At 35.0% G+C, this 20,787-nt stretch overlaps 2 protein-coding genes across 2 annotated transcripts; both read right to left on the bottom strand.

The window, feature by feature from the left end:
- Nucleotides 1-341: 341 nt before the first annotated feature.
- Nucleotides 342-2,743, bottom strand: LOC135683072 (galanin receptor type 1-like). The gene has a single exon (XM_089109456.1). The coding sequence runs from the start codon at nt 2,645-2,647 to the stop codon at nt 1,604-1,606; it is 1,044 nt and encodes a 347-aa protein (XP_088965582.1). The 5' UTR covers nt 2,648-2,743; the 3' UTR covers nt 342-1,603.
- A 10,019-nt stretch (nt 2,744-12,762) lies between these two features.
- LOC135683411 (cytosolic arginine sensor for mTORC1 subunit 2) lies at nt 12,763-20,495 on the bottom strand. The gene is made up of 10 exons (XM_089109455.1): nt 20,198-20,495; nt 18,785-19,038; nt 17,988-18,058; nt 17,490-17,677; nt 16,591-16,723; nt 16,159-16,279; nt 15,917-16,000; nt 15,314-15,396; nt 14,590-14,684; nt 12,763-14,362 (listed from the first exon to the last, which is right to left on the bottom strand). The coding sequence occupies exons 2-10, from the start codon at nt 18,973-18,975 to the stop codon at nt 14,279-14,281; spliced, it is 1,050 nt and encodes a 349-aa protein (XP_088965581.1). The 5' UTR covers nt 18,976-19,038; nt 20,198-20,495; the 3' UTR covers nt 12,763-14,278.
- Nucleotides 20,496-20,787: the final 292 nt, after the last annotated feature.

Here is a 20,787-nt window from a genome sequence, read left to right as displayed (position 1 = left end):
ACAGCAAATTTCATGTTGGACATCCCAGATTGAAAATACGATTCGAAGAGATGCTTATTTGTTCAAGCATAGTCTATGGTTCAAGTATACAATACCTAAATTGAAACTTTAATCTGCCTTGTGGAATATGTAGGGGTGAGTGCAGAAATATATGATGAAAAATTCTAAAGAAACATTTCAATTCACAATTATAACTATGTCATCAGCACAGAGATATAATAAATTTTTATTGTTAACCTCAATTCAGTCTCTCTCTAGTATGGCAAAAATGAATGTCAACGGACCCAAGATTACAATTTTTTGAAGAATGTTAAAGGGTAGAAAATACATGAAAAAAAGCATTGAGTCCATAGCATGAAATAATTGAAACAATGACATGTTAAGCAGATGACGATGGGCAAACTAGGAATTGTTAAGCTTTAATGAAAAATGAGCTAATAATGAGCGTAAAGGATTGCACTGGTATGCATCACAAAAGCCATTTAAGTTCACAACGAAGACAAATGATTATTTATCGCTTATTGGGTAAACTACTTAGTTTTTCAATTTAGCTAGCAAAATAACTAGTTAGAAGAGGCTCTAAGATGCCAGTGTGAAAGCTGGCTTCAATTAAAATAAGTGCGACTTTGGTAAAAGTGTCTTGCGTATGGTTTAAGTGCATTCGCTCAATCGCGAGGCCAGAGCAAAGCAAGTGGAAACCCGTCTTAACAAAGGGCTTCAGCAACCTGTCAATCAAAAATTGACCAATTAGTGAGCGTGACGCCACTCACATGCATATTGATTGGCTGATACTGACAGCGATTGCCTTCAAGCAACAATTATCTTCATATGAGAATACGCAAAGTAGCAAGAACAAATCCGCTTCAGCTACACAATGTTTGAAGATCAACACTTACTCCTCACTGGCGTCAGTTGAACACTTTTAATCTCATTTAAACTAAAATTATTTATATACCCATTTTATGCTTGAATTTACTGCATTGAAGAAATATAATTAATGCCATAGCTATGGTGCTGACGTTATGTTGTCCTTTGTCTGCCTCATTCATTCCAATTCATGGACTAGTTATTCTTAAGAAGATGTGGCGAGATGGGAGAAGAGGCGAAATTAGTTTTCACTATCTTGTTGGACTAAATTTTGTCATATTTTTCTCTGGATCAGTTCTCCTCGTCCAACTGTTGTAACAGATCTGATTTCTGTACACTTAACTCTAGCTCAATATAGAAGATAACTAACGAAAAAAAGGTACCCTTCTTGAGTCTATTTTAGGAACCCGTCTCTTCGTGTCTGCTTTAATTATCCCAAAATTGTAGGGCATATTCATCATGGACGAAGTATTGGAGTTTTGTGTCACATTATCACAATAATCCAAGTTGCACTCAAAGGCAGTACGTCGCGCCGTTCATTGGTTTATCGAAACAAAGAACAACATTTTTATTTCAGTGAGTTTTCATTTCGTAACAAAGGACGCTTAATGATGCTAACGATGAGTTGTTCTAATTTGTCTCACTTCTCTCATTTTGAGAACCCTCGAAATTCAACAAAATGAACAGCGCGACACACTGCCTTTAAAGGCAGTAAAGATCTCCAAGTAAGTTCTACTTAAACTTTAGACACGAATGTCACCACCCTTTGCTGATTCGTAACGCTTCCATTTGTCTCAGGATTCTTGAAGCAGGACGAAAAAAGTTCTCGAACTCCTTTCTTGAACTTTTTATCCATTATCCCGTAAATAACAGGATTGATTGCACTGTGCAGATACAGAAAAGAAATGACAAAAAACCCGACGAGATCAAGTGCGACGGCACTGTCTGTTCCTCCGAAAACGTACCAAAGCCACCAGATGGATAGTGGTGCCGTTAATATCGCAAATGCGACAACAATTACGACAAGTATTTGAATGATTCGCATATTTTCGCGCTTTCGGTTGACTTCTGTCGCTTTATTTTGGTGCGTTGAAACACGAGTGGGCCGACGGTGGATCACCAGTCCAACTTTAAAGTAGCAATAGGACATTATTCCCAAAGGTATGACGTAACGAAATATGAATATTATCACCGAGTATGCTTGTTCCACGGCGAGAGATGGGTAACTATCGCTGCAGTAGATGCCGCGTATCTCCAAGTAGTACATGTATGGAGAATACGTTAAAAGGGCGATTCCCCATACGATCAAAATGCTGATGATGATATTCTTGTTGGACCATTTAGAAGCGTATGGCTTTGAAATGCCGCGATATCTTTCAATAGCGATCACTGTGACAGTTTCTATCGATGCAAGCAGAGAAGCAGAATTGAACCCGTGCATCACCTTGCAATAGAAACGGCCCCATTCCCATACGTAGCCATTCACTTCAAGGCGGATTTGAAACGGTAGCCTTATTGAAAACAGTAGGTTGGTTACGGCCAAATGCGCCATTAGGATTCTACAAGGCGATAAAGATTGGCGATTCAATACGGACACCAGAATGACTAAGGAGTTCCCGATCCAACTTAGGATTATACTTAGAACGTAAATCGCAATCCTGATCTTCTGCTTGTCATTAAGAGCAGTCGCTGCTGTGGTTGCTGCAGTTGTAAGAGGCAGACTTGTAGAATTGAAGCATGAGCCGTTCACGAAAGGAACATTTGAGCAGTTGAGCGCCATATTGTTCCAATGCAAATCTAAACGTCTTAAATGTAGTTTGATTCCACAAGGTTGGTAATAAGGCTAAGGATAATATAGAAAGTTCATTACCTGTGGTACTGATTATCGGATTGCGTATAGCAGCTACAGGCCAATCGAAATGGTTGCAAAGACGAGACAGCAGTGTCCTGTTTATGGCTGGATGCACCCTTGCAATGTATAGCTTCCAAGTACCATGAAAGTTGCAAGCAATAAATCGCAATGAATCAAGAAGAACTTTCAGTCTTCAAACCATTTGCTATTGTAGAGAAAAATTAGGAAACCTTAGATCCCATCGCAACAGCTTTAAAACAAAAACAACACAAACAGCTTGAAAATGCATAAAGGAAAGCAAATGCATTGCTATTCCGTACATCAAACAAAAACAGCATGTGTTATTTCTAAAGAATAAGTATTTTTGCAAAACTTGCTTCAACTTTAGCACCTCCTTTGCAGTTTCATCGGCCGGCCGCTCGCGAAATATCACGCAAGCGAATTCATTGAACTCAAACAACAAATATTTACTATAAACAAACACATTATGCCTACAAGAAGGAAACATAAAAAATAATGCTTTCATAAAAGATTCCAGTCTAATTTTGCATATCCTTTCGAATCTTTTCTTGTAATAAAATTCGATAAAAATTCCTTCTAGTAGGCAAATTTAGCAAACAGAATAGAAAAACAGCTATAAAACGGCAGCTTGAAAAAAATTGGCGGTCATTTGATCCAAAATAATGTAATCGTGATAAACCTTAATCGCAATATAATGTAATCGTAATATACTTTTATCGCAATACAATGTAATCGTAATATACTTTGAAAGCAAAAGCCTGTAATGTCAATATTATGTAATCGCAATAGACTCAGGTAATCGCTATAGATTGTGATTGCCATGATCAACTGTGATCACCATGACAATAATCGCAAATGATCTCAGTTACCCAACTGCAAAATAACGAAATTTTCAATTTGTTCGAGCACTGCCTGACATATCATTTTTCTCATTTTACCCTATTACCGATAATTAGAAACAAAAAATGAATGGCTGTCAAATATTTTAAACAATAAAAAAAGAAAAGTCGGCAAAAGCAACGAAATTCACGAAGAAAGATGCAGTATTAGCAAGAATGAGTCCAGGTCTGAGAACATATTCACCAACCCAGAAATGAATTTAGAATGAATATGATAATTATAAGAGATTAAAATATTCCCTAATAAAACTTATTGCTTTTTTTATAAGAATCAAGAAACATGAATAGATATATCTTTTGTAAAAACCAGCTTCTAATGTGTGCGTTACAAAGTTTTTAAAGTAAATTACTTGTTCACAGAAAGAAACGACGACAGTATATGAATGAGAATGGCTCAAGGAAATGTGATCCTTTTGAAAAGGAAACAAAGAAAGAATAATTTTTATCGTCAAAAACGTTCATCATTAGATGAAAATTTTCTTATTCATTGATGAAAACAGCATTTCAACGCTTTTTGACTGAATTAAAGTAGTGCTTCAAATAAAAATCTCGGACATACCAAAGAATCTTGGACAGGGGTGTCTCTGTAAGACAGTTATCAACACGAATTTGATATAAAATTAACCACTTTTTCATTCTCTTTTACTGAACTTCCAAAATTTTGAGCCAAATTGAAAGCAAATGAAGGGTATCATATAGGGTATAATTCAATTTGAATCAGCAAAAAAGTTGTGAAAAAATGAAGACGTGATATAAAAATGGCAGAAGTCGAGAGATATTCCTTTTTCGTTGAAAGTAATGCAGTTGGCATAAAAATTGCCAAGTACGAGACAAACCCACACAAAAAATCAGACTGAATATCTTTAAAAATGGCAATAGTATTAATTTAGGCAATTTTGAACATCTTTCGTCTCGATGCCTGTTAAAAAGACGAGCGACGTTGACCATGTGCACAAATGGACGTGAATCGTCAAGTAAGACTAATCGTTAATGTTGATGACCAAAGCATAACCGTTAATATAAAAGAGGTGACCAAAGCTTGAACTCTAGAAGCCAAGTTGACATTTCAGCTTGCTAAGCAATTGAAACTCCATGAAAAACAGCTGAACAAGATGCCAAAGAACTTAAAGCGAAAATCAAAATAATTATTCTTTCATACAAGGAGAATATGTAAAAAAGATTAATGTAATTATTGCTGAAATGCAATAGAGAACTTATGAACATACCTCAAATATCTAAGTCTTGTTCACCAGCCTGGCTTACTTTGGCCTAGAGAAGAGAAAAATTGCACCTTACTCTTAAGAAGTGGAAACCTCAAAAGTAAAAGACTTTTAAAAGACTTCAGAAGTAGAGACAGATGACTGTCCAATCTTCTACGACCTGGTATCAAATGATCATTTCTCACACCTATTTAGCAAAGTAAACAGGTCATTAATATTTCACGAAGTCTCTGAAAAGATAAAACTCCACCGGCAAAACAGGAACTTAATCTTAGATGGATTCTACAAACATGCTAATCTCTAAATATGAAACAGGCTTGCAGTAATCGCTTACTGCAATGAGAAGGTAAAACCAGTAATTAGATATTTTTTTAAGCTTGGTGTATTGTGAAGAGAAATCAAATTTTGCATATATGTTTTTGTAAATAAAGTAAATTCTTGCAAATCAGCAACACAAACAGAGAAGCCAAAATACAGCAAATCAATAACAAGAGATTTAGAAGTCACTTCAAAACAAATGAATTTGGTAGTTACTGACAAAAACCCAGATTTGAAGCCGTTTGAGTGAGCACCGGTAAAACAGCGCAGAAATGCTTTTATTTATTAAGAATAGCCTTGATAATTTGAATGAATTCAATTAAGATTAAAATGATATTGAATTGAATAAAAATTGAATTGAATCTTGCCATAGTACCAATAGTGTAAACCTTAGAAAGAGTGAGGATCAGGTTGTGGGAATGATGACAAAGATCAAGATATGGAGGGGGGGGGGGGAGTCATATCCGGAGAGACGCTTATAGTGCAAGAATATAAAATGAGCCGCAAGCACAAGTGCCAGTATTGAAAAATTGGACTCTAGAACCCTAGCATGTGATGCTTCATGGCTGACGTTAATGTGAAATGAGAAGAGGGCGGACCCCCAAAGAAATTTTCGCTGGCCACGCCCTTTATTTTCTCATCAGGTATACTCAAGACAACAAAATTCTGTGTCATTGTCCATAAAATTTGAAACTTGTGAAAAATGCATGAACATGACTATAAACGGTTTTGGCACTGCATAAAACCGTTTTATCCACACGCAAAGTGTTTATCACTGCACATCTAACTTAGGTATACAAGGGCAGTACGGTATTTGCGTTAATAATACCCAAAGGAATGAAACTGTGTTCTAACATATCCTCTGAGGAGCTGTTCGATTAACAGGACTGTATACTCATGGGAAAAATGCTTATTCATAACCCTATCAAAACTGACTTTTTAATTCCCTTACGTTTACGTAAAATTAATTATTTTGGATGAACTAATCTTTTTATCTCAGTTTATTACAATATGCAGAAAGCTCTGCACTTTGTGAAAAGGGTTATTAGCAAAACTGAGTTTAGGTCGAGATTTCAGAGAAAAATAAACAAACATGTAAAATCTCTTATTAGTTTTCGGGATATCATTGAACAATGATTTGAACTGCAGCTTATGAAAGCGTTTGCATTGCATTGGAAACATCTGCCTTCTTAGATACCAGTTGAATTCTGCTGCATTCATTATCTGATAAGTAGAAGAGATATAGAAATGACAATGCCATCTTTTCATATTGTCTGGGGATTACTTTTCGGAATGCAGAATGAAGATGATGTTGCAGATACGTTCTGATAAACCAGTAGGGATTAATGATAACAGAAAGACAGCTGGCATTATGACAAAGCCTCCTTCGTGTTAAATGGCCTCGTATTTTGCAATGGCATGGCAACATTAGAAAGACTACCAATGTAAAATGACCACATTGAGATAATATGAGATGCACCTTTTTTTATAACGAAAGTGGTGTACCATAAAAAACTAAAGAAATTATAGAGACACACGCGGTTGTCAAGGAACACACGGTTGTCAAGGAAATGAAGAAACACACGGTTGTCAAGGAAATAATCATACATAGCATATAATCGCCATTTTGATGATCTCTTAAAGAAATGTTCTTGCTTTGAATCGGTCATACATACAGTTAACATCCGAATATTAAAAACTCTATTCTATAAGAAACTGCAGCCTGATTTTTTTCAAAGTATTTATTAGCAATAATTACATGTATAAGAAACTGTCAAGCCATAGTTTTATCCAGTTCCATATTATACTGTTTATTGTAAGCAAAACTTGTGAAACAAAATAAATGCAAGAAAAAGTTTTCCGGAAAAAACTAGCCTGGAAATTATTGGATATAGAAGACTTAGTAAAAGCTATTTACTTTCTGTCAAAATGTACAAATTTTTCTCTATTCATGATTGTCCTGCCAATCTTTTATCTTATAAGAAACTGTTCGGCCTTTTCTTAAAAATCTATTTCGTTCGCAAGAAACTTTACGGTCTGATCAGGAAAACCTTAAACTATTACTGTAAAACCCCTGGAAAATGTCTAGAAACATTTTTAGCTAACCAAGTTTGAAAATATTAAACGGTAGATTGAGCCCCTCTACATTTAAAAATGTTCTTGCAGCAAAATGTGTTCTTCCTGTATTCAGTTCGTTGGTAGAAATATTTTATCTATGCTGTAACGATGCCCTGAGTTGCTGGCAGGCTGGCAACGGCACAGCAAAAGAAACGCTGCAAGAATTGCTATGGTAATACGAGTAAGTCAGTAGATATTCAGAAATGCTTGTGTATTGGAAGAATAAGTCAGTGGGGAAACCAAACGATCAATTACGCAGAGACACTTCACCGTTGAAGTTGATAACAAACCAACACTATGTTGTTTAAAGAGGAGATACCAGATTGAAAAAATGGAATTCGATGCAAGATAATATGTGTCACTCCGCTTTGCGATCACCAGAACAGCAAAGATAACGAACAAAGAATCAGTCTTCACCTCTGTCAAAAGTTAATGCATTTAACTTGAAATTTACTCTGAAAAGGCAGTTCTGGTAGATATTCCGTCATTATTCTTTCAAAATAGGCCATTAAAGTAATCCGATTCACACGAGGAACTAAAGACGAGGGACTTAAGTTGGAAAGGGCCAAAATGACTTATCGTTAATGCAGCTATGTTTTTGTCTTGACATGATCACGGAGAGTAAAGAAAGGAGAGATCCCATGCATTTCTGCTTACCAACACTAATCAAATCCACAACCACTTTTAGCTTTGTAAGCAAACATTTGTTCGAGCTAGTACTTTGACGATAGACTTAACTTCGGGGCGGGAAAGTTGAATAAATGGGTTCTTATGAATAAAACAGATATTTCAATTCAAAGTAGACTAGTTTGTTATTTCACCCCCTTTAGAAAAGCGTTTCTAGAACAAGCTTGAAAGACATGGAAGAGGGTTTTCACGTCAATCTTCTCTAAAAAAGTGTAGGGAGAATGCAGTTGTTGGGGGTTACTTGACTTTGTGTGAAGGTATAACAGAGACATAAAAGTTTGCATTTAAAGATTAGCTTAAGAATTCTTGGAGCCTTTTTTAACGTCTTGAAATGTTGGAAAATGCTTTGCTTAAGTTGTCCTGAAATCAACCACCATGAAGCTGCAATGTCAAATCATTTGCCGATTTTCAGGCCATTTCGTATCCTATAGCATACTTGCTCCATATAGGTTTATGCATGGTACAGCTTCATCACGCCCGTCGCTGTAAGGGGACGTGTGAGCTGACACCCCCTATGAAAAAAATTAATGCAAATTTCCAAACTTGTTGGTAAATAAAGGATGGCTCAACAAATTTTTCAGAAAATGGGACTTGGGGACCCCTCTTGGGCAAAATAGCTAGTGACGAGCCTGAACTTCATACTACAGAAATCTTGGTTGATATTCGTCCCGATACAAAAAACTGCGTTGTATAGCAGCCCAGTGGCCTGTACTGAAGCATATAACGAAGGCAAGCGGAACTAAACTAGAGGCAAAGCAAGGAACGCGAACATCGAGTCGAGATCGTTGCAGATACTTGAAAAAGTCAAAGCAATTTTTACGGAAGAAAATTGAGTTTGTAACTGAAGTAGAAAAAAAGGCAATTCATTGGACTCATTTTTCTAAGAATTTACCTTAAAACCTTAGAGAGAAAAAAAAATCTGTCATCACACTCGCTACCTGAAAAGGTGCATATATTATCAAGAGGACACTAATAGAGCTCGAACACTTTGAAAACAAACTCGTCATAGAACTTTCTACTTTGGCACACTGCATTATCTTCACAACCATCAAAGAAAACTACATATTTATATTTGAAGAAACATCTATTCATTAATTGATGTTCAAAGATTTAGACATAACCAGGTTGATATGAGTTTACAAGGAAACAGTTACGTAAAAGGTATCAATTTGTGGAATGTCTCTCTTTAAATATGTCACTCAACCTGGGAAAGAGTCTTTTATTTCCTCTGCAATTTCTTCCAAAGAGAAAGCTCGTCCAGGTCATTTACCTCGAGTTATAAATGAAGCTGCATTCTACATATAACACCATAATTTCTCTTAAAACGTCATTTCAGTCATAAAAGGCAAGTATTCAACTGGTTTACAATTTAACTTTCAATATTGGAGACGATGTAATAATACTGCTTAACAAGATGTGCAGTCAATTAAGAGAAAAATTGTTTCAAGGAATATGAACTGCACAAACCTCCATATGTTCGTCCGAATGTGCTTGTATGTATCAATGCGGACTGAAAACGTATCTTTATTATATCCCTCTGTTCTTTTCATCAATCGGTTACCCTCTCTTTATCATACCACAAGACAAGCAGTTCAATCACAAGCGATGACTTTCCTAGAGACCAAAGTCAAGATGCTTGATTTGTTATATTTATCAAATAACATATATAAAACAAAACAAATGCTATTTAGCACATACACCGACAAACAAAACATGATCCGCAATGCCAAACAAAAAGGGCAGGTGCCATAAAGGAATCTATCTGCTTCCAAATTAAGCGAATGAGAAGCACCTAAATTAATAAAGTTTTTCAAAGACATGCAAATCAAAAGGGATGAAGGTCATATAAATTTATTGTTCCAACAGTAATTGGTTTAATAGCAACGGTTCTACAGTATCATTGTTGCAATTTTGCAATATACAATAGACTATTGCATAATCCCTCAAGGGGATATTGCAATATCTGAGTTGATTACACTATGCGTGAGGTCATCAAACTCTATTAATTGTGACACCTGTGTATCATAAACAATAATGGGGGGAGGGAGGGGGGAGGGGTTGTTGGTCTAAAGTTTGTATTGACCGATATTCTTCGTATAAAAAACTTCACATTCTAAAAAACACAATGTTTAAAATACAGGCGCACCAAAACCAGGACCGAGAAACCGACAAAGAGCCCCCTTCTGCAGCACCCCTATTAAGCCATTATACTTTATAATTTCAGTCTAGAAAAACAAAAATTGTGGTGCCTTGAAAGTTGAAAATATGCTCATTTTTCGGGTGTACGTGCATTCGCTTCTTTGACAAATTTGGGCGCTTATAACATCTCGAGGTATTAACACCTCACCAAATCCAGCTTCAAATTTGATGCTTTTTATTTACAGCATGATTACGTCACTCAAATTGCTTTCTATCTGTGTATCAAATCAGCGCAGTTCCCACCCCTCTGTCCAGGCTAGCTGTCATATTTCTAAGATAGCCATATTCAAATTAAAACAGACAGGGGGACTTTCGGCAATCATTGAAGATTTTCAGATATTATCATTCAATCGTGATTTTGTCGGGAAGTTTTGAGTATATAAATATTATCAAATAAAAATTACAATAGCAAAGAAAGCTTTAATGAAATTCGAGGAACCTCAAAAAGACAGTGGAAATCCTCCGATGTGAAGTTTCTTGCGAATGAATTGGCACACAGAACAGCTTTTCAGCTCAGATATCACTAGGTTAATCTATTTGACCTTATCCAGATGAAAGGATGAGTCATGGGCTTTGTAACCTTTTTAAATCATTTTCTTCGAAAATTTTGACATAAAAACTTGGCTAAACATTTTTAATTTGTAATAAAGCTAACCTCGAAATGAGACTGAGGCAATTCAAATGAAAAGGGAGGGGAAAAGTAGACTCCGCCATCCCCTCCATATGACCCCTATCTCCCCCCTCCAGATGACTGTAGCTGTATCTACCGCAAATTTTTTTTAGCCCCCTGGGGGGCTTATTGCTTTTCAGCACTTTAAAGGTGGGCTTATAAGAGAAAGGGGGCTAAATTGAGAGAGGGGGCTTGATAAATATATTGTTACAAACAACCACATTTAATGGTAAAACTAGTTTTTTGTTATTTGCCAAATAAAAAACATCGAATCAGCCTTCTATATCAATAATATTGTCATCGTCATCGTCATCAATTATTCTAAAATATCTTCTTGGGCCATTTCGCCTTCTGAATTTTTTGTCAAGTTTACTTATTTCAGCATCAGTGGGGGGGGGGGGGGGCTAAATTGAGAGATGAAGAATTAAATTTTTCCTTCTGAAAATGGGGGGCTGATAAGAGAGGGGCTTAATTGAGAGGGGGGGCTAAAATGAGAATTTACGGTGTATAACATTGCTTGGCAATGAATCCATTTGGTACTTCAAAAATCAAATTTTGAGTTTTTGGTAAACAACACAAGGTATGAGAGCAACTAAATAGACCATTTGAGAGCAGCTAAATAGATCACAGGTAAACCATTTGAGTCTGCAAGGCTCACAATTAGAGGTGTTGCTGAACCTAGGTTAATATTCGAAGAGCGGTTCTTCTAGGAATCATGCTTTGGGAATAATTGTTGACTTAACAAAAACAAAACGTCTTTAACCTTTTTTGAATTCGAAAATTGTTGGATTTTTTACCAATATGCAACCGAAATTCATTCTAAGCTTTAAGCACAGAGAAAAAGAAACATCGTTTTTAAAATTCCTTGCCCACGTGCAGATTCATCTTAAAGAAATTAGAACAAATTTCTACCATTTAACGTAGGAGAAATTTTAGTGTCTGCAAGAGGATACAAATGCCAAGTTTTATCAACTATAGCGCAATAAAACAAAAACACTCAATTCAATGTTTGGTTATAGAAAATATATCTTTTCATTGATTAATTGGATATAATTATTTCTACTCACTTGGTATCAGTAAGCTTTCTTCTGGTCTTTGGGAAATTTCCTATTTCGCGGAACAAAAATCAGCGCTGTAAAGTTTTCTAAAAATTTTTTTTTCTATATTTCGTGTCTGTACCAAACAATAAACCAGCAAAAAAAATAGTATCTAATATTGGATTGGATTTGAAATACAAAATGAGCTTTTTACTTTTATCACATAATTATCAAAAAATAAAATGATTAAATGCTTGGAGCTAACTATTACTAACCATCGTTAACCACCGATTACCATCGTTTACCATCGTTAACCATCGTTAACAAAACTTTTGAAAAGTTACATTGCTATGTATTTATTACTGATGGTAGAAAAACAAATTTTATTTGGTCTGATTCCAAGATGCAATTGCATAGTTTCAGGTTTGCTTATGTAAAAAATGGAGAAAGATATCGAAAGTTGTATCTCAGAAGTATCTCGAAGAAGTACCTGCTAGTTGAAAAAGGCGACGGGGCTCTGCCAATTATCTGAAACATATGCATTATGGTTTGTGCTTAAAACCGACATGTTCTAGATAATTGACCTTTACATTATATTTCTTGCAGAAAAACCTTTTCCTGATTTCGGTTTCCAGTCAGTTAATCGGTTTACTGGGGACATTTATCTAAAGATTTAGCGAGCATTATATATTGAACAAGAATGCATATAAACACAAAGAATAATACACATAAACATGAAACAACACAAAGATTGGGATTTGATGTTTGTATCTGGCCTTAGAGTTAACTTGGAGTATGATACTTTGGTACTGTTTGCACCAAGTAAGCAGTTTTTTTTCCAAACCCTAGACTGCTAAAAAGAATTTCGCAAAAATCTGGATCTATGTTAAGAGCATATTTAATAAAAATAAACTTGTTTCCAATACCTGCCCTCACATACTTTCTAATCTCTAATAAACGTTTTAATCAAAGTATTCTATTTTGCTTGTCTAGACAAGTCTTGAAGTTGATCTTTTCTTTTACAAATATAATATTGACATTGGTATAAGATTAAACTAGCATCGATTCTCTATCTAAAAATTGCAAGTATTTTTCATGAAAGCTCAAAGGGCATTTGTCATTTGATTTTATCAAATTTGATAAACTATGATATAAATCATAAGTAATAATTAATCTATAGTACAGTTCTTGTAAGCAGGTGATTGAGCTGCACAATCCCCTTTGTTCAATCTGTCAAATTATCACAGATATTACTTGCAAAAACGTTTTTAACTAATGAAAGTAACATAGCAATATTAATAGACTATCATCAAAGCATAAAACAATTAACATCTGCACTGCAAACTTTTCTAAAAATGGAGGCAACTTGGAAATGGGCATGTTGTATTCGATGCACGAAAAACAAAGAAGCCTTATTTATCATCATCATCATCAGGTACCATCTTCTATGAGAAGGTTGGCTACCATGACCCTCCATCTATCCCAAAATCTGAGTTTTGGTTTGTTGTCATGGTCATAGATAGAACTATTATTATCTCATTTATTATACGGTCATTAAATAGCCCTGTTTATATTTTTTCATACCCCTTTCCATATAGAAATCCTCAATATATGCAGCCTCAAAAATAAATCCTCAAAAATAAAGAACAGTGGTTGCTTGGTGTTTTGAAGAAGTTGTTAGAATCTACTAGTTGATCAAGGGAGTTGAAGTTTAGGTCTCTGCAAACAGGCTCGCTCTGCTTCAATACCATTCCGAAATGGTGTAGTTTTGCCGTGGGAATGAATGTAGCTTCAGTTAACAATAACATGGAAGGACTTATTTAGCTGATGTCATTATTAGTGAGGGTATAAAAAATACTAATGATTTTAACAAATATACTTATTATCTAAGTCATAGCTTTATCAAACTTAGCTGCTAGCTGGAATAAGATTTTAATTTTCCTAAAAAATAAACATCTAAGTAGGCTTATCTTTATTGTGATTTTTAAACACAATTGTATCTAGCTTAACAGTAGCCATTAATTCACGACTCCCAGGTTTATAAACGGGAAATATCACAGTAGTAAAACAGTCCCATTTATGGCAAAGCGATGATAGAAAGCAGTAGCAGGAAAGTTTCGTTTTGGGAATTCTCTAAAATTTCAATTTATCGACAATTCGAAAGCGTGAACTTTCAGTATTAAGATTTCTCGCTATTTCGTAATTTGGCAGATTCGAAGTTTTCGGTTCTTGAAGGCTCGATTAAAAGCAGGTTGACGGATAGAAAGTAAGGAGTATGGTAGCGATTAATGTTTAAAAAGCGCAGTTTGTATAGGCTACTGTAAAAGCAACCCGGGAGTCGTAGCTACGATATTATCTATAGTTGCCAAATGTCTTCTATTTGATAATTTCTACCTGGGTTCTTCGTCGAAATTTTGATGATGAATGTGTTCTCTCAAAATTGCCAACACGTGGTCCAAGTCTTGGTTGTACACCTGCAACAACATTTTTTTAACTTAGATTAAAAAGTTGAAAAGTGTTTTAAGTTATGGATAAAAAATGGTTAAAGAAATATGTACCAGCATAATATACATAAATAGTAAATCAGAACTAGGATACAATAGTAGCAAATTAACACAAGTTATTAGAAGTGTATAGCTGCACATATATTGGAGAACATGGAAATGTTGACAAATGAATGGAAAGAAATAACTCCTCTTACCAAAGTGTGACCATAATTATATGTGCTGATGTAATATGTAGACAAACCAGCCTGTGCTAATGGCTCTGCTACCCTTGCGACAACACCGTACGTTTCTGTAACAGATGCAAGTTAACATTACATATTTTTGTGCCAGAAGGTAGAGACGTGGAATGAGGCTTTTTGTTGGATGTGTCATTTGGATGGGGATGTGCCATTTTATTTAAAACATTTTGACCCATAATTCCGCACATGTCTGAAAAAATGTGACCCATAATTCTGCATGATTCTTCAAATAGTACCCATAGGCCCGCACATACTTCAAAAACAGATACCCATAATTCCTCACTTTTAATAAAAAAGGTCCCTTAAATAATGATACATCCCCATACCTTTGACCATGTTAAGCCCCCCTCCCCCTCCAAGCATAACATACATAATATTTTTCTAGAAAAAGCTTCTTTGCTCGAACATGAATATTGGTTGTGGAAAAAGATGCATTTGTTTAAAGATTATTTTACATGTCATTGAGAAAATTTATTCTATAGTATAAGAATTCAACAAGAAAACTGGATACAAAGCCTTTTGCCAAATCTGTTAGTAAAAGAATTAGCAAGATTTTTCAAGGTATGGCTTTCTCAAAATTATGTTGGAACAGCAGAAGTTGGTTGCAAAAGTAAATCCCTTGCTAATTTTTTTCTCGTAAGACAAGAAAAGAAGACTAGTGAAATTGCAAAATACTCACCAAAATCAAAAGGGGCATCCCCAATTTTGATCATCCGCCAGCAGTCTGTATCGGATGATGTGTGAAGGGCATTCATTGGAAACCTGAAATAAACGATTTGGGTTTTTCATTCAGGTATGTTTGCATAAACTTGATAACAGGCAATTTTTTTCCCCGGTACCTAGCCCATCCTGGCCCTTATCTGAATTCAATTAATCTTTCAATACCACGAGATTTGAGATGTGGGCTCAAGTCAGTGGGCAGAACGTTACATTTTGCCAACTGTGGCCAGATGCAAAAGTTTTGTCCACTAGACCAGTTGAGGAGTTTCTGTTAGGAGAGTAGAAAACCTCCTTTACAAAACATATAAAAGAGTTTGATACATATCCGGGCTGAATGCAGCATGTTTGTATTAGATTTAGATAGAATGGTTGCTAATATTGCATATCATAGTAAACCCTTATATGCGATATTTGATAATGCTACACTGGCAATTACCTGCAACTTATTCAATTACTGACTTGTTTGCTTTTTCGAGACTGACAAAAACGAACCTTATCCCCTTAATTTCTCAAAAAATCATATGATCAAAAAGCTAACACAAATTAAAACCACAAAATCTACCTTGAAATAGCGTTGTTGTCAAGCACCAAGGAAATGTCCCCCTCAATCATAGATAGGTGGAAGAAGTGTTCTGACTTTGCTTTGCTGAGAAAATAAGAGCTTATAGTTGAGATGAAGAGAAAAATAACTGGTAAATTATTATGCATGTAAATGCCTAATTTACTCCTAGTGGCTATGGTTCAAAACTGAGGTTGAGCACAGTTCTGGTGTTCAAAGGTAAACAAGCATGGTAAGAAAATTACCTTGTAAAAAACATCATTTCAAGCAGGACTTGAACTACACTTGGAAAGAAGGCAGAATCTAGGCCAGTTATTTGATAAGTGTCAGGGCTGACAAATGATGTTACCTCAGGTCGCTTCTTTGCTACAAAACAAGCAAAATTGGAAATGGTTTGTGAAAAAAGTGCTACAATTATTTGCTAAAGTATTTCACTTTAAGTTAACTTAGGTAGCCAATAAAATATGAACTCAAAGAGAAAATTTCATAAAATTGTCAACCAAAAAATGCAGAAATTAACACAAGTAAGCATCAGCAAAGCTGAAAAATTTCAAAATTTTATGATTGAAAAATTTAGGTATAAAAGCAAGATGTACTTTTTTATTGTAAAATTCATTTGACAGGTAACTAGGGAATGTACACATAAATAAATAATATGAATATTGGAAATGCTTTACCACATTCTTGGCCACGTGTTTTGCTTATTGTAGGCTTATTTATTGAGGTCGAGATATGTTCATCATATTCATTATAAACATTGAAGTGGGTGGCTAAGCATTCAACTGCATCCTTTAAAAATGGTTGCTGCACCTGTAAAAAAATTGGTGTAGGGTTTTAAAACTTTTTATCTGTTAGAGAACAAAGATACTTCCAGTAGAATGGATTTTTGTTACTAGATATTTATAGGATCTTTTAATATATCTTGAATCAATTACTCATTACCCAACTTCTTTAGATAGCAGAAGGAAAGTTGAGATCATGCTAAACCTATTTGAGAATCAAGATTCTTGCAGTTGGATGGAAGTTTATTGATTGAAATTCCTGGGACCTATTAATTTATTTTAATTAGTTATCAATCATCTAACAAATTAAACTAGCAGCAGAAAAGTTGATTAGATAAATTAACATGAAGCAGAAAGTGCAAAAAACTCTCCTGCAATGTAAGAAAGATATTAAAATAACTTCTTGGTTAAAATGATAAAAATGCTGCCATTTCACTATAAAATTGGACGTAGAAAAATCTTCTGGAGGACCTTAGATATCATCATAACATTTAGTTCAGCTCAGAGACACTTTCAGCTTCATCTGTAGGAAAGTTACAAAGCAGCCAGCAAAAATTATCAAATTAAAAGAAGAAATTTGAGAGCTTAAGAAGGCAAATTATTCACAACATGTTTAACATGAAAACTAACATCATTAAAGAATGCGAAGTGAATCATACAAGATTTAAACCTAGTATTCTGTTTTTCATAAGTATCAAGGTTTTAAATTGTCAGCATAATCTCTTTTGAACATTGGGCATTGATTGATTTACAGATCCCCCAAAAGAATACAACAAAAAGATGGACTTTCTTACCAATATATAGTCAGACTGGTATGTTGACAATACCAGAACAGGGATTTCTTGGTCTGCAAGAGGACAAATGACAGCCTGTGCAATTTTGCTAATGCCAGCAAGCTCTGTGGCTCCCATTTCTCCAACTGAAACTGTCAAAGCTCTCCAAGGATCTGGTGATTTTCGCAGTTTTTCACATTTTGGTAGTTCTAGAAAGCAAATAGAAAATATTATAGAAACTCTAAACTGGATTTTTAAAAACAAATGGAACAGTCTAACAATCAGATATGTTCTCTGTGTAGTTTAGGTCAAGATAAGAGACTGGAGATTGATTAAGAAGGTAATATATTGCATCATAGTCTGATGAACAAAAGACAATACTGGAGCCTTTTAAGGGATAGGCAAATTGTGGGAGATTCTATTTTTTGAAAAGCAAATTAATACAGGAATAATTTTGTAGAATAAACGTTACAAATGCTGGCTAAATCAAAAGAGAAACTGTAAGTAACATGCAATTACCTTCAAAATGTTCTCTTGTTACAATTATGGTATAGTCCTCTGATGTCTCTGTGAAGCTGAAGAATTCTGGACTGTGAACATGGAATAAAACAAAATCAATGGGAGCAAGAAAACAAGCAGATAAAACAAAATTAAAACAAAGGAAGATTAACCACACTTCTTGACAGTATTACAGATTAAAGTCTTAACAGAAGATAAGGAAGTTTTTCTGTGGTCAATAAGAGGCTTGAGAATTTGTGCCAAGAGAGCTAACTTTAGCACCTAAAGCAGAATTCAGTTTTCACATTGACCACAAAAAGATCATTATTATTATCTGCCATTGATCAAGACAACCAATGGTTCATTCAACACTTTATTTACATTTTTCTCAAAATTTTTCATACTGGATTGCACAATATATTGGCCACAACAGATTATCAAGCTCTTTCTAAACATAAAGGGAAATAAAATTAAGATCTTCTCATATATTTCCTCCTCTTTAACATAATCTTATTCAGGTTACATTGCCAGGAAACATTGCATTCTGCATAATTTTAGCTTTGAGTATTTCATGAAAACAAAACAACTAGAAATTTGAGATGCATGACTGATCAGATTTCAAATGAAGGAGAAAATGACACATCAACAAAATGCTCGCCTTAGAAGAAAATACTTCGTGAAAAGGTCAAGGTCATGACGATTGAACATATCTACACCAAAGACATTTGAGCAAACACATATGCTTGAGATGATAATATGAATGGTTTGCATACAGAACTTTGATAAGTACTGAACAAAAACTATTGCCTCAAACTTACCTTGAATCAGGAAGAAATGCAATTTTTATCAATGAATGGGTTAGTTCTTTAATGGCATGCTTAGAGATGGTGCAAACATCAAGAAGGTGCTCCAATATATGAACTTCAATTGGAGATTTTGATGAGATGTTTTCTACTGAACAACATCCCCAGTTTGCACCTTGATCTTCTATCAAGAATGGTTCATTCATATCTCTTCCTCTCTCCTTTCCAACCAGAAGAATGACTATAGACAGCTACTTTTAGCTCACAGTCTGAAAAACCAAAGATAAATTGCAAACAGACTATTCAGAGTATAGTCAACAATTTGGTAATCCCTTGTCAGTCAACATATATTTTCAAGCATTCTAAGAACTAAAACATAGAAACTTCAAAGTTTAATTTAAGACCTAAAAACTTTAAAAGTGCACCTCTAATGAAGTTTCTGTAATTAAAATGAATTTTTTAATGAAAGGTTCCCTTAACTTGCAGAGAGTGTGCCCACATTAGTCTCTCAAAATTCTTGGAAAGGGTTTGTTAACATGTTTTTTTGGAAAGAAGATGAATGGCAAAGAGGTTTTTTGCATAAATACATATGTACATGTCAGGAACTAATGAATTGATAACATGTTTTTTGGTGGAACATCTCTGCAGACCTGTATCACAAATACAACAAGCCCTGTGATTGTAACACAGACAATAAATGCACATCTGAGAACCTCCTTGCATGCGTGGTACATTGAGAGATAGGCATCTTTTCCACTGCGGTCTGCACAAATATGTACGTCAGTGCCCCACTACTTGTAAGTACTTTTTGCTTTTGTAATTGAACTCAGAATATTTTAAAACATGAGATTTTACGTTCGTTTTACAAAATTTGAATGCAAATCATTTGGGCATTCTCCAGTTAACCACGACACGTGTGCCCCTTCGTCAGAACTGCTCCATAAGTGCCCAACTGCATGTTTTCAAATTCAGCATCATAAAATCTTGCTCGATCAAGTAAATATTTTTGGTATTTCTAAACATATTTGTATGGAAGTATCCGGCTACCAACCAATTACAGAATTATTTTTTTTAGTTTTGCTTAACCTTTGTACAATTATCGTGTCCTTTTGGCCTTTCTTTTGTAATTAATTCATTAGCACAACAATAAGTTCAACGCGACACTGAATAATAATGCATCATTTGTATTTATGTTTCAATGATAGACTTACTAAGTTTGTAAAAAATAAATAAGAATTACCTTTCAGTTGATCATTGGGTGAAAATGTGACCACATCGTAAGAAAGTCACAAAATATCTATTAAAGCCCCTACTTACGTGTCGGGTTGATGGTTGGTTGCCAGGTAATGAGAAGAGAAAACGTGACGATGTGTCGCATTAACTTAAACTGTAGTCATAATTTAATAAAAAATAATGCGAAATGCTTACCGAATATGTATAATAGAAGGAACTTGAGTCTTTGGGGTCACTGCAAAGAACAATACTAATACCGTTGTAGCATTTATATTTAGGTCGGAAACTTCTTTTCCTGTTCAGCTTTCTTCATCTGAGCCAGTAGCGTAATATGTCTTCATTCAGGTCCATCCTTTACGCCAAATTGATATGCTCTAACTGTGAGAGACTTACACAAATGAAGCAGTTAACCCCAGTTAAATTTTCTACAAAAGTTCAGCTCTGTCTGAAACGTCTGATCTTTGCTGTGCAAACTTTCAGAATAAAATTTCCTGCGCAATGGCCCTTTTCATGCTGCACAATTTTGCAATGGGGAATGACAGAGAACAAAGGGGTGCGGATGTCTTGATCAGGTGATCTCAAGCAATGGGGACTTCCCCGTTTAGGACAATGAAAGGATGCAAAACAATGTAGCTTTTTATGGGGGGATGGCCTTTGACAGTAAGCTTTTGACTGGACCATACCATGCATCAACTATCCTAGGTATAGAATATAAACTTGCTATTTACAATTTTAATTATCAAGTTGTAGAATAATCAATGTTGAAATATAGATAATACCACCGT

The sequence above is a fragment of the Rhopilema esculentum genome, chromosome 7 (assembly GCF_057945365.1).
Source record: "Rhopilema esculentum isolate cy_ngs chromosome 7, ASM5794536v1, whole genome shotgun sequence".
NCBI lineage: Eukaryota > Metazoa > Cnidaria > Scyphozoa > Rhizostomeae > Rhizostomatidae > Rhopilema > Rhopilema esculentum.
This window is presented reverse-complemented; position numbering and strand designations above follow the sequence as displayed.

Excerpts from the sequence above, each read along its gene's own strand:
- LOC135683072 (XM_089109456.1), bottom strand. The coding sequence starts at position 2,647 with ATGGCGCTCAACTGCTCAAATGTTCCTTTCGTGAACGGCTCATGCTTC.
- LOC135683411 (XM_089109455.1), bottom strand. The coding sequence starts at position 18,975 with ATGAATGAACCATTCTTGATAGAAGATCAAGGTGCAAACTGGGGATGT. Across the intron at positions 17,678-17,987 it reads AACAAGAGAACATTTTGAAG|AACTACCAAAATGTGAAAAA; the intron begins GTAATTGCATGT and ends TTTGCTTTCTAG. Across the intron at positions 16,001-16,158 it reads GAAATGATGTTTTTTACAAG|CAAAGCAAAGTCAGAACACT; the intron begins GTAATTTTCTTA and ends TTATTTTCTCAG.